At 46.2% G+C, this 13,668-nt stretch overlaps 2 protein-coding genes and 2 non-coding genes across 6 annotated transcripts; 2 read left to right on the plus strand and 2 right to left on the minus strand.

Annotated features, from left to right (window-relative positions):
* Nucleotides 1-808: 808 nt before the first annotated feature.
* LOC125536327 (60S ribosomal protein L27a-3-like) lies at nt 809-1,525 on the plus strand. The gene has a single exon (XM_048699522.1). The coding sequence runs from the start codon at nt 907-909 to the stop codon at nt 1,342-1,344; it is 438 nt and encodes a 145-aa protein (XP_048555479.1). The 5' UTR covers nt 809-906; the 3' UTR covers nt 1,345-1,525.
* A 4,880-nt stretch (nt 1,526-6,405) lies between these two features.
* On the plus strand, nt 6,406-10,057 carry LOC125536328 (probable GTP diphosphokinase RSH3, chloroplastic). Of its 3 annotated transcripts, none has more exons than XR_007294988.1 (7): nt 6,406-6,941; nt 7,057-7,242; nt 8,119-8,579; nt 8,797-8,955; nt 9,037-9,150; nt 9,249-9,391; nt 9,502-10,057. XR_007294988.1 is itself a non-coding variant. In XM_048699524.1 (7 exons), the coding sequence occupies exons 1-6, from the start codon at nt 6,576-6,578 to the stop codon at nt 9,366-9,368; spliced, it is 1,419 nt and encodes a 472-aa protein (XP_048555481.1). In that variant the 5' UTR covers nt 6,406-6,575; the 3' UTR covers nt 9,369-9,391; nt 9,502-10,057. The 3 variants fall into 3 exon arrangements, 2 of the variants coding, with proteins under 2 accessions (XP_048555481.1, XP_048555480.1); XM_048699524.1 differs by having other exon boundaries at nt 9,037-9,163; XM_048699523.1 differs by having other exon boundaries at nt 6,409-6,941; nt 9,037-9,391.
* A 639-nt stretch (nt 10,058-10,696) lies between these two features.
* Nucleotides 10,697-10,778, minus strand: TRNAS-GCU. The gene has a single exon. It is a non-coding gene; the product is annotated as a tRNA-Ser (tRNA).
* Nucleotides 10,779-12,670: 1,892 nt separating this feature from the next.
* Nucleotides 12,671-12,752, minus strand: TRNAS-GCU. The gene has a single exon. It is a non-coding gene; the product is annotated as a tRNA-Ser (tRNA).
* Nucleotides 12,753-13,668: the final 916 nt, after the last annotated feature.

Consider the following 13,668-nt stretch of genomic DNA (forward strand, 5'->3'; position numbering starts at 1 on the left):
CGGGCAAACATTCACCAGTTAACATGGTCAATTTTTTTTCTATTTCCTGTTCTATGCGATCACAATATGCCATCACATCGCGAGCCCACACCCATCAACGGACTAGCTGTTCTGCGAATCAACGTGGTTGAGTTGGTTAGGTGGGACAGTGGTATCCTTAACCCACCAGGATTTAAATCCTGGTGCTCGCATTATTCCTGAATTTATTTCAGAATTTCCGGCGATGCGCTTTCAGTGAGAGGAGACGTTTCCGTCGACGACGAGGCGCCTACGGTGACTTCGTAAATCTCAAGATGATATGTCGGCTCAGTCTCTCAGAGATGCTCATAGGGGTAGGGTGTATGTGCGTTCATAGGGGTGAGTGTATGCGCATGTATATGAACGCTTGTATCTGTACTGATGCTAAAAAAAAGGACTATCTGTTCTTCCGCCGGGACAGCTGACTAGTGTCCCACTGCTACGACTCAAACGCAAGAAAACTTTCGCAACGAGACACTGTTTTTTTTAAGGCGAGCAACGAGGCAATGTTTTCTTTAGGGGAGCAACGAGACAATGCCAAACACGTCTCGCTATAAATTGGGCCAAAAGCCCAGAGACCCAGGGGACGGGCCATCAGTCTAGCCTATCACACAAAGTGGAAAGATGAAGCCTCAACCGAAGCCAGGCCCAGCCCATAGATAGCCCGCCTCCTCTCGGCCGCACCAAAGCAAAACCCTAGGAACCTACATCCAACGTCCCAAACCACCCAATCCCCCATCCGACGGTCGACGCCCCACGCGCCAGCCTTATAAGTCCTTCCATTCCCTCCCGCAAGGGTTCCCTCCCACACACCTCCGCCTCCACCCCACCCGCCCCGACCCCTCTCCTCCAAGGTAAGCCCGCGGCGGCGGCGAGCGAGCGGCGGCGATGACGACCCGCTTCAAGAAGAACCGGAAGAAGCGCGGCCACGTGTCCGCCGGGCACGGGCGTGTGGGCAAGCACCGCAAGCATCCCGGAGGCCGCGGTAACGCCGGAGGCATGCACCACCACCGCATCCTCTTCGACAAGTACCATCCCGGCTACTTCGGCAAGGTCGGTATGCGCTACTTCCACAAGCTCAGCAACAGGTTCTACACCCCGACGGTCAACGTCGAGAGGCTCTGGTCCATGGTGCCGTCCGAGAAGGCGGCCGAGGCCGGCGGCGACAAGGCCCCCGTGGTCGACGTCTCGCAGTTCGGCTACTTCAAGGTGCTCGGCAAGGGGATGCTGCCGGAGAAGCCCATCGTCGTCAAGGCCAAGCTCATCTCCAAGATCGCAGAGAAGAAGATCAAGGCCGCCGGCGGCGCTGTCGTGCTCGTTGCCTAGGGTTCTGTTTGCGACCGTGCCTTGAGATCTATTATATCTGAACTATTAGTTGTTTCCCGTACCAGCAATTTGTGTTGAACAAGACATCGTTAGTTTGTTATCCTGGTTCCTGTGTGGTAAACCAACATCTTATGAGAATTTTGCGCTATGTTATGCCAGTTTATATCAGACGAGTTATCCATATCTGTGCTCCTATTTATGTTTCGTTTGATCTGTGTTAATCGTTATCAATCCCTAATGCATATACTGTTATTTGCTATGGTGCATCACCATAAGATTCTATGCCTGCTAGTCATCTTAACTTTATGATTCTATGCCTGCTAGTCATGTGAACTGTATGATTCTATGCCTGCTTGTGCTTGTCATGTGACATGTGAACTGTATGATTTTGATTTGCACTATGTTATGCTTTGTTTTCTCTTTGTTAATCTTGTTTGCTTGCTTGATGACATTGAACTTGATGTCTGTAGGAGGTTGTTTGTAGACATACTCATAGTTAACATGATGCAGTAGTTTGTCTTTGGAATTCCTAGCAGGTACTTTAGTTTTGGATTGCATCTTCCTTCTAAATTTACTTGACTAGTTTAGTGCCACCTCATGAGTTAAATAAACACCTGGAGTAAGCTATTGTGCTGTAATTGTTGTGCCATTGTGTGAAGTATTGATATCCATTTGCATCTAAGCTGAAGTGGCTACATGTTCTTTGAGAAATCTTCCTTTGATGCCATCTGTCTACTTCGTATTTGCTAGAATGAGGTTTGTTTTCTTTATGGGTGTTTGATTTTTTTGCTTGCTGTGGCACCTGATGCGTAGCAGCTGTTCTACCTGTCGAGCTTTGTATGATCTAGCATTTGTTACTGTATTTCCCAGAGTGCATTAGTACAAGATTATGTTTCTGCTAGTTTCAGAAAGATGTTTATAAACTACTATGAATGTTCAGGTTCATGCAGTCATACATCTGTTCTCCCATATACTCGCCTGTATCTGGACGATGCTTCACCCTGGCTTTAAGAAACTTTGAAGTACTTGCAAAGCAGGTGAAGCTATCCAATCGTGCTATTCTGTGTATGGATATTCATTTGCTGCCTACATGTTCATCTTATCGTGTGTGTGATCATGTTTGATGTGTTTGCTTGTCTGTACAGCTTGCTGCAATTGCCTGATCGATCTTTAGAGCTCCTTTGATTCACAGGGTTTATTTGAACTACTTACATAGATTTCTAGCATCCACTCAAATCTCGTTGAAGGAAAACTTTGTTTTTCCTGTGATGCAATCAAACGACCGAAAATCCTATGGAATTGCTCAAACCTCTTTGAAGGAAATTTCTGTAGTATTTCCTGTCTGTTTTTAGAATCCTGTCAATCAAATAGTCCCTCGTTATGTTTTTCAAAAATTGCGGTTGCAAAGTTATATAGATTTGGTATTTTGAATGGAACCATCGCTTTTGTATTGCGTCGGAAGTATCATATCACTACAATGGTGTTGATGCATTTGCCGCTCCCGTAATTTGTTTGCCCACGCACGTCGCCTGAATCTGTTGTGCACAACTGACTCCCGTGCCCTCTAGTATACCACTAGGGCTGCAAACGAGTCGAGTTCAAGTGAGTTGGACTTGGCTTGGCTCAACTCATATAAATTTTGAGCGAGCTCAAACTAAGTGAAGCTCAAGATTGAGCTGTAGAACATGATTCATGCTCAGCTTGTAACGATCTCGAGTCGATCTTGAGCTAGTTTTGAGCTAAATGAGACCATAAAAATTATAAATTTATGGCGATTATTCTAACGAGATAAGGACACAACATGACACAACTTTGTACCCCCATCTCGTCGTGCTAGGGAGAGCTCATCTTCTCTCTTGGGTGAACTAGCAATAGATGGTGGTCTTCATGGACGAAAAACAAGAAAACGAAGGTGCATATGCTGGAAACTTTTGCCAAACACAATAGGATATTTAACACATAGTCGATCACCTACCATAATTAGGCCTAAATCTTTTGTGCACTTATATGATAACAAAAACGAAGGTGCATATGCTTCCATGTTTGCTGGTAAATAAAATGGACAAAAATCATGGACATCATATGTGATAACAAATTATCTTATTTCCGTTTAATATATGACATGATCATTTAACATAATGATATTATGTCGAGCTATAGAGCTCAAATCGAGCGAGCCAATATTGGTTCAAGATCGGCTCGTTTCTCGGTCAAGCTGCATAAAGTGTTCAAACTTAAATCATTTCTTTTCGAGTCGTTCTCGAATCGAGCCAAAGAACGAATCGATCTCGAGCGGCTCATGAGCCACAAGCTTTTCTTGCAGCCCTATATACCATCGCTCCCGGCCGGGGTTGCATCGGAGGCACTCAAACATCCATCAGTATCAGTTGGTTGACAAACTGACTCGATGGGTCATTTCTCCGGCCCGTTGCCATCGGTTCGAAAGAAACATTCGCGCCGTGACACGAGACGGTGAGTAGAACAAACGCATCAGCTGTTGGTCCGTGCCGCCAATGCCTGCTTTGCCCAACCGGCAAGCGATCCCTCGTCCACACGCACAAGGAAGCCTCCGTTTGACATGCGTGCGCCCTGTCGTTTGCGGCCCTCCGTGACATGGAGGAAGCTGCACGTTTAAGCACAAGACACCCTCACGTTGATGCAAATCACTCCCGTGGTACGTGGACAGAAGGAACATGTCTCACGGTTGTTGGGTGGCGGAATTCAGAATTTTCTGTACAGTAGGAGTGATAGGTAGTATAATAAATTGCTGAGCTTAACGAGAGATAATAAGAAAAAGGCTGTATTTTTTCTTAATTAGGATATAATCTCTTAGCAATAATATCTGTCACCCCTCACCATGTATTTAGAAATATTTAGCTATCAAAGAAAAGACTAATGCCATGTAATTTTTTTTCTAGATTACGTGACGGGTTTAAGATAAGACTATCTTACATGTCCTTATAGAAAACGTTAAAACGAAGATTTAAATCCTCGGATGGACAGACACACCTTCATGTGAAATCAAGCTAAATCAAAACCAAGACGCCTATGTAGCTGTACGCCAAATATGAGCCAGAGGTCAAGCCAACCGCCATCTAGGATCCCTGTATGCCATCGGTGCAGGTAGCATCACCTGTAAGCGTCCCTGGTTGAGAATTGCCGTTGCTCGAACACATATCAACCACTGCCACCAACCCTGATCTGCCGCATCCGGCCAACCCTGTCGCATGAACTCCATGTGGACAGACCATTCTGGCACTGCAGACGCCACATGGGTTTTGCTCGATGACGGACTTTGACAGGAGCGAGAGCGTAACGCCGGTGGCGGCTAGGGCTTCAGAGTTCGTCGCGACATGTAAGGACGAGTGAATCATGTTAGGTAATTACGTTCGGTGGAGCCCTGAAGCAAGAGGAAATGAATATGACTTTGAACTACACAATTTCACATGCTTATGAACATTACATGTCTAATATTGTATAAAGTATCATGTCTAATGACGATGTACCTCATTCCGATGGGCAGGAATGTAGGTTTGCGATAATTCGGATGGAAGTCCTGCCCGTCTTTGGCTGGTGCCACCCGTGACAGCCCCTCGTGGGTGTCATTTCCCCTCCTTGGAGGCAGCGTTGTGGTGTGTCGGCACCTCTCTCTCTCTCTCTCTCTCTCTCTCTCTCTCTCTCTTTTACGAGGAAAACTTTCAATCTATTCATCTTCAATCATGGTAGTACAACGAATACTAGAAATAATAAAAATTACATCCAGATCCGTAGAACACCTAGCGACGACTACAAGCACTGAAGCGAGCCGAAGGCGCGCCGCTGCCATCGCCCCTCCCTCATCGGAGCCGGGCAAACCTTATTGTAGTAGACAGTCGGAAAGTCGTCATGCTAAGACCCCATAGAACCAACGCACCAGAACAACAACCGCCACAGATGAAGAGTGTAGATTAAAAGGATCCAACCTGAAGACACACGGACGAAGACGAACGACAAACAGATCCAAGCAAATCCACCAAGCACAGATCAGCCGGAGACACAACTCCACACGCCCACCGATGATGCTGAACACATCACCGGAACGGGGGCTAGGCGGGGAGACCTTTATTCCATCTTCAGGGAGCCGCCGCCGTCTCGCCTTCCTGAGTAGGACGCAAACCCTAACAAAAATCGAAAAAAGATCTAAAAACGGAGCCCTCCCACCGGCAAGGGGCGAGATCCACTCCGCCTCCATGGTCCTAAGGCCACCGAAGACGGGACGGATCGGCGCCAGCGCCGGCGGGAGGCAGAGTACCCTAGCTTTTTGGAGGGGCGGCTGGCTAGGTCAAATACTTGTTTTCAATCATGAAGGGAGTACCCTTTCTTTCTTCCTTAATGGGTTTTAGTGCCTCCGATATGCATAGATGGGGCTCTCTCTCTCTCTCTCTTGATTGGTTGTCTCCGGGCAAAAGTCTAGGTTCGGATCCGGATCGATGATAGCGGCGTCCTCGATGTCGCTCTTCTGTTGGGATAATTGCTTTTGGAGACACGACTTGGAGGTCCTAGTTTGCTTTCCTGTGGTACTCACCGTTGTTCTGAATTGTTCGTCAGGACCTAAAGGTACTATGTACACCGTCGCGGGTGATTCCAAGATGATGACTTTCTTGGGGCTGTTCGAGTCTCGTCACCCACCTGCCAACTCTTTTAGTCAATCAAGGATGGTTAATGCCACACACTAGTTGATGCGTTGGCAATGAGAGTTTGTTTGAAGTTGTTGCTCTTTAGAGGTGACCAACGTTGGTTGAGACGCGGCTGCTCTTGTTGGTCAATTTAGCACAGATACTTTTGTGTTGGGGTTTCTGTGGTGTTTGCCTCTCATCGGCATGTGGTGAGAGTTTGTCTGAATTCTTGTGTTTTATCATGTGCCTTCTATAAAACTAAAACTACGGCACATAGTTTACTCGTGCTCTCGGAAAGAAAACACACCTCCTCGTTCGAAAATTAGCAAGCCAAGCCAACCCAAATGATTTGGCGACTTGAGGTCTAAAATAAAAACGACCACCCATCTTCCCAGTTCCCACGAGTAGGCTTACTATTCATAACCACGCCAGCACGCGCGAAGAGCCCAACGTCCCAACTAGAGCTCCCTTCCACGCCTCTTTCTCCAATCTCCACCTCCCCACTCCCCCCCTCTTCGACCGTCCCCTCCGCCGAACTCCAACTCACCGAGCCAGCCAGCACCACCACCAGGAGCCATGCCGGCGGCGGTCGCCTGCTCCGTCAAGTGCCGCCCCCACCACCGCCTCTCGGCGCCGCAGCCCCCCGCCGCGCTGGACCTCCTCCCCCGCGCCCCGGCCTCCGCCGCCGGCGAGCTGCGGGCGACCCGGTGCCGGACCCCGCCCTCCCTCTCCTTCGCGCGCGCTTCCGACCAAGGGGAGGCGCGAAGCCCGCCGTCCGCGAGGCGAGCCCGCGCCGCCGTGGCGGGGTTCGAGGAAGTCGGCGCCGCTTCTTCCGCAGCCGCGGCGGCCCTGCTCGCCGGCGCGCAGTCGCGGCACGCCATCTTCCGCGAAGAGCTCGTGAGAAAGGCCTACTACGCGGCCGAGGCGGCCCACCGCGGCCAGGTGCTTGACAGCGCCCCTCTCGCTCTCTTTCTGCTCATCGTTTCGGCGTGGCTTGTCGGACGTTTGAAGTGACCGGGCCACGTTCCTCGGCTGGGCGTTTTGGTGGTTTCTGCAGATGCGCGCGAGCGGCGACCCTTACCTGCAGCACTGCGTGGAGACGGCGGCGCTGCTCGCGGAGCTCGGCGCAGGCCCTCCGGTTATCGCGGCGGGGCTGTTGCACGACACGGTGGACGACGCAGGCCTGGATTACGGCTCCATCTCCGAGCAATTCGGTGCTGGCGTTGCGGACCTCGTGAAGGGGGTAAGAATTCGGATCTACTCCGTATTTAGTTACTGTACTGGATATAACTGACATTAGGATGTGACGAGCAGGCTCACTGATATGTCTAATTAGGAGAACTGTTTTTCTCTGTTAAAGCTCGCTTGGTGTGGCAGTATTATTTTCTGAAACGAACCAAAGTAAGGTGCAATTGCTGCTACACCGTTATGTAGCAATTCAGAGCTTCTTCACTGGTAGATTATTCGTACCGGCATATACAGATAATTTTCTGAGCATGACTTAAGCTGTGCCTGTGTCCAGGATCAGGCCATTGTTTTCTAGGGGAAGGACCAGGTCATACTCACAATTGATTAGTTATATGGTTATGTCTCTGCGTGGGCCCCCCTTTTATTTTCATCTTTCTCGGTGTTGTCTTTTTCGTCATATGGAGAACTGGATGTTGCTAGTTTGGCTACCTTGCTAAAATATATTTTTACGATTATGACTGACAGACCATAATTGATTGTTATGTTATTGATAGGGCTTCTAGAACAAATACAAATCTTATGCTTATCTAAGTTAGGTATTAAGTTAACATCACCTCTATTAAAGTAGGCTGTAGGCATCTCCTAGGATTGACTTGTGCTTTGTTATACTTTAGAATTTCTTCCTGGCTGTTTACCAGATCAAAGCAGACACACCTTTTGGTGATTTTATGTGTCTTCTTTCATGACATTGCGTTTATTATTTGGAACTTGGGAAAGGCTGTTGTTTGTTCTGCTACACGTTGTCGCCTTGTCGGTCATCTTTATCAATATTACACCTGCAATATATCACCATTTTTTGGCAACAAGGGTGCTTTGGCCGTTTGAGGACATTGTGGAATGACTTGACTTAGTTGTGTCGAATATTTGACAGGTTTCTAATCTAAGTCATTTGAGCAAACTGGCTCGTAGAAACGATACAGCGAGCAGAACTGATGAAGCTGACAGATTGCGTACAGTCTTCCTTGCAATGGAGGATGCGAGAGCAGTGCTTATCAAACTTGCTGATAGGCTACACAATATGAGGACGTTGGATTCATTGCCCAAGATCAAACAGCAGTGCTTTGCAAAGGAAACGCTGGAGATATTTGCTCCATTGGCGAATCAATTGGGGATCTTGAACTGGAAGGAGCAGCTTGAAAATCTGTGTTTCAAGCATCTTTACCCAGAGCAATATGAGGAACTGTCATCCAACCTTCATGAGTTTTACAACAGAGATATGATTGCAGCTGCAATAAGGCGATTGGAACAGGCCCTTCAGGTGAGAGGGCTATCCTATCGTTCCATATCAGGGAGGCACAAGAGCATATACAGCATCTACAGCAAGATGACAAGGTAAACTCGTGCGTCATGTTTCCATTATGGTGTATTTACTAGATTTTTTTTTTCAAATGATTTGCCTTTCATTTTAGCTGTGTTAATGAAGTCAAATGAATCATTATCTAAAATAGGTAATTCCTGCACTGACTTCAACATGGCCTTTAAAGTAACCTTGCTAGCCGGAGAGACATATGCCACTAAACATGCTAATGTGATTGCTTTTTTATTACAGGAAAAAACTGGACATGGATGAAATCTATGATGTACATGGAGTGCGTGTGATACTCGAGAATAAAGCTGATTGCTTCACCACATTAGAAGTTGTCCATCACTTGTGGCCTAGAATTCCTGGGAAGTTTAAAGACTATGTCAGCAGCCCCAAATCTAATGGGTACGACCATGCAAAATATTGCTATGCTATGCAGAAAAAAATGTATGTCACGGTGCTAACTTGATGCTTCTTAACTTGTAGGTACCAATCGCTGCACACGGTTGTTCTCAGTGAAGAAACACTCCCATTAGAGATCCAAATTCGTACTGCGGACATGCACTTGCAGGCAGAGTTTGGAATCGCTGCACATTGGAGGTACAAGGAAGGCGTACGTAACTGCTCTTCATCTCTGCCTGAAATGGTTGAATGGGTTAGATGTGTTGTTACATGGCAGTGTGAAACTCTGCACACAGATCACCCTTCGCCTCCTGGACTTGGTTCTTCCCCAAGGGCAACATGCACTTTCCCTTCTGACTCTGATGGCTGTCCTTTTTCCTATTCAAAACAATGTGACCACACTGGACCGATCCTAGTAATACTTCTGGAGAATGAAAAGGTTAAGAACCCTCATAATATTTTGTGCTAGTGCTTTCTGATTAATTAAAGTTGCAATGTGTTAATTTGGAAGAGCAGCAGAACTGAATTTTTTATGTTTGTTTTCTTCAGATGTCAGTGCAAGAACTCCCACAAAATTCGAAAATACTGGACCTACTGAAGAGGGCTTCTAGCTACGACATGCAGTTGAGCCTAAGGCTCAACAGTCATGCTGTGCACAACCTGCACCAGGAGCTGAAGATGGGCGACGTGCTGGAGCTGATCCCTTCAACTCCTTGCAAATCAGGAGGCTACATGAGGGAGCTCAACCAAATGTCTGATCACCGTCTCGCGGTTTCGCAGTCTTGACAGCCGTAGACCAGCAGATCTTGTGAATACATATATGACAGCTCAGCTAAATCGTCTGAAGTTTAGGTGACCGCACTGACAGAATCATAACAGATGTTGTAGCATTTGGTGTATATTTGTTGATAACTTTGTTCAAGTAGAACAAAAGAAGTTAACCTGTAAATAGTACGTACGTGATACAGAGTTCAAGCTCGGGAATTGTTCTTGGTTTTAGAACACCTATCGAGAAAATAGAACATGGTTAGGATAAGTGATTTCAGTTCTCTACTTGTTCAGATATTGGCTATGAATTTGCAATTACATGTGAATATTTTTTTTTTGCTCGGTGTGCTTGACTACTTAAGATGCAAAATGAGAAGTGAAAAAGAAAAAGAATAGAAAGGCTGTGATAAGTGATTTGTGTTCTCTTCTAATTCAGACATTGGCTATGGAGTGCAAATTTGTGAAAATAGTTTTTTCCAGCGAGCTAGACAACGAAAAGACTGGGTGCTTTATTGCTGATGATGCAAAATCACAAGTGAAAGGGAAAAATTATATACAAAAAGGCTATAATAAGTTTTTAGTCCTATACTTCAGACATTGGCTTTGACGTTTGCATTTGTGAAAAATATAGTGCTCAACGGAAATGTGTGCGTGGGGCTCGACATTGGCTATGGAGTGCAAATTTGTGAAAATAGTTTTTTCCAGCGAGCTAGACAACGAAAAGACTGGGTGCTTTACTGCTGATGATGCAAAATCACAAGTGAAAGGGAAAAAATATATACAAAAAGGCTATAATAAGTTTTTAGTCCTATACTTCAGACATTGGCTTTGACGTTTGCATTTGTGAAAAATATAGTGCTCAACGGAAATGTGTGCGTGGGGCTCGGCTGTTTAAAGATGCAGAAATGAAAAAAATAAACGACACCTGAGAGATTCGGGCTCGGCTGTTTAAAGATGCAGAAATGAAAAAAATAAACGACACCTGAGAGATTCGAACTCTCGCGGGGAAACCCCATGTACTTAGCAGGCACACGCCTTAACCACTCGGCCAAAGTGTCGTTGTTGTGTAGACTTGTGAAATGATCCTATTTGTACTGGATATGACCCATATTTCACTCAAACCCAAACTGTTCGTTTGCCTCCCCCAATAAGAGTCGCCTATGTCGTAGTACAAATCAGCGCCCTGTTGTTCTCACAAATTAGAGATATGTGTTTATATGTCGACTGTTTCTTGGCTTTTGATGTTTGGTGGAAAGAGGCAGAGAGCAAGGTCAACTCAAATCATGCTAATAGAGAGAGGTGTAAGCAACTATTCTGTTCTTGTTCATGAATTGGCCTCCATGTAACAAAAGACGAGTCTAAACAAATGTAAAACGTGTGGGAGAGACATGACATGGATGGGATATATTCAGTTTAGCTGCACTTGAGCTATTACGCTGCAATATCCTTTCGCAAAAGAGGTGTGGCAAAAGTTTATTGTCTCTAATGGATCAATGGTAAGGATTGCACATACAACGACGACTATCGCACGATGGTGGTCTCAGCTACAGGGGAGGGCGACAAGATCGGATTGCTAATGACAATGTGCACCTATGGAAAGAGAGAAATGCTAGAACTTTCTGAGAGGGTTAGCTCCTGTTATGACCGGGGTAACTTATACCCGTAGGAGGCCCACCAGGCAGGTTTAGCTAGGGGCTTAGCCCACAAGTTATCTTATTTTCGTGGTTATATAAACAAGTTGTAAGACTCTTTTTCAGATTAAGCAATAAGACAATTCTATTGCCTGGTTCCCAGAGGAGCCGGAACCCTAAACCCTAGCCGCCTCCTCTCACCGCCGCCTCCTCCTCCACGCGCACGACGGCGCCTAGCCGCCGACGGCCGCGTGCTCACCCGCGCCCAACTCCCTCCTTCCCCTACAATCTCTGGCCTAGATCCGGTAGAACCCTAACTCCTACCAGCTCCACTACTATTGTGGTAGCGGAGAGAGCCGGAGTTAATGCTTGTTTGTTCCAGGAGGCAGTTATACTGTAGGGTGTATATGATGTTTTCATAATATAAGAATGTTTTCAAGCTAACGTTCTTATATTATGGAACGGAGCGAGTATGTAAGTCGATGTTCTCTTAGTTGATGAGGTCCCTAGCCGTGATGATTGATAACGACTCTGTAAAGGACAACTTTCCAACTCTCTTCTTAATGCAAAACATGCACCTGCTAGTTCGTAAAAGAGAACATTGGCATTAGTGTTGCCGCAAACCAAGCACAAAATTCATGTTTCTCCCACCCGTTTTACATTTGTTTAGACTCCTCAAGCAGTTAGACTATTGTGTTTGCGTAAAAAACAGTGAAAATATAAATACCCCCCCCCCTCCTCAAAAAAAAAGGAAGAAAAGGCCCAAGGTTTACGTTTCTCCCACACGATTTACATTTGTTTGTGTCGATTTTGTTTTCATTTTGTGTTTTTTCGAGTAAAGTAAAAAAGAAATGTATTAGTAGGTACAAATACTCAATACATTTGCTTAAGATTTTGCAAAAAAAATAATACATTTGCTTAAGACATGGAACTGTCAATTTACACATGAAATCGTCAATATACGCATATATTGCCTTCTTTGTGTCTAACAATACCTGATTGTTCAAAGTGCTCATTTGTGAGAACATTATCATTGTTCATAATCTTTTTATATCTTCCTTGAGCAAAGCTAATGTTGTGGAGCTTGATTGCCTAAGCAGCAAAAAAAAAGTATTATTGTTCATAATCTTTTCTTTCTTCCTTGAGCAAAGCAAATGTTGTGGAACTTGATTGCCTAAGCAGCAAAAAAAAAAGTATTATTGTTCATAATCTTTTCTTTCTTCCTTGAAGCAAAGCAAATATTTGTGGAGCTTGATTGCCTAAGCAGCTAAAAGAATTGTTGTGGAGCTTGTTTGCTTGCAGCAAAAATAAAAAATAAACGACGCCTGAGAGATTCGAACTCTCGCGGGGAAACCCCATGTACTTAGCAGGCACACGCCTTAACCACTCGGCCAAAGCGTCGTTGTTGTGAACACGGCTGAAATGATTCCAATTGTACGGCGTCACTACATCCTTTTACTTAAACCCAAATTCTATTTTGCCTCTCCCGCGAAGAGTTGCCCGACACACCGCAAATCTGCGCCCTTACCCTAAATGGACAGCGGAGTCGGACGGACCCCTCCTCCTGCGGCGGCGGCGGACGCCGGCGACGAGCCACGGGACGCGCGTGTCGTGAAGGAGATCTTGCGTTCGGTGGGGCTTGAGGAAGGGGATTACGAGCCGGCGGTGGTCCACCAGTTCATGAGGCTCGCCCACCGGTACACCGGCGACGTGCTCGGCGACGCGCTGGTCTACGCCGATCACGCCGGCAGGGCGTCGCTCCAAGCAGATGACGTCCACCTCGCCATCCGCTCCAACGCCACGTTCGGCCACGAGCTGCCGGGCCGCGAGGTACGTGCTTTGCCCTAAACCTCTCCGTTCCTCATCAGGATTTTGCTGCTGTTGGTTGTATGTATCAATCGCGTACGCGTCTGTCGGGGATGGGGTTGTTTGGATCCTGCGCTTTCGTGTCCAGATCGGAACTTTACTCGCGGATCACGGAATCGGTGATTAGATTGTTGTTCAAGAAGCAAGAGTTTGCAGTTTCCACGCACTCTCCGTTCCTTTCAGATAGTGCGAGTTGGAATTTCTGAGATTGTGTCACCCGGAATATCCTCATAGATACGAAACAATTCAATATTTTATTTTATTTCAGATATAATAGAAGTATAATTATCCTGCCTCTGCATAGGATTTTTTCTAAACGTGTACAATTTTTTTAATTGAAACCCTGACGTGTCACGAAAACTTGCAATCAAGATGGAGAGACACAAACTTGAAGATCCGTTAGGAGTATCATAAGAACTGACTCGATGTCATCATGTTAAAGTGGGTGTTA

The sequence above is a fragment of the Triticum urartu genome, chromosome 2 (genome assembly GCF_003073215.2).
Source record: "Triticum urartu cultivar G1812 chromosome 2, Tu2.1, whole genome shotgun sequence".
Classification (NCBI taxonomy): Eukaryota; Viridiplantae; Streptophyta; class Magnoliopsida; order Poales; family Poaceae; genus Triticum; species Triticum urartu.

Coding starts and splice junctions, on each gene's coding strand:
- LOC125536327 (XM_048699522.1), top strand. CDS start 907: ATGACGACCCGCTTCAAGAAGAACCGGAAGAAGCGCGGCCACGTGTCC.
- LOC125536328 (XM_048699523.1), top strand. CDS start 6,576: ATGCCGGCGGCGGTCGCCTGCTCCGTCAAGTGCCGCCCCCACCACCGC. Junction 6,942..7,056: donor AGGCGGCCCACCGCGGCCAG/GTGCTTGACAGC, acceptor TGGTTTCTGCAG/ATGCGCGCGAGCGGCGACCC. Junction 8,956..9,036: donor AGCAGCCCCAAATCTAATGG/GTACGACCATGC, acceptor CTTAACTTGTAG/GTACCAATCGCTGCACACGG.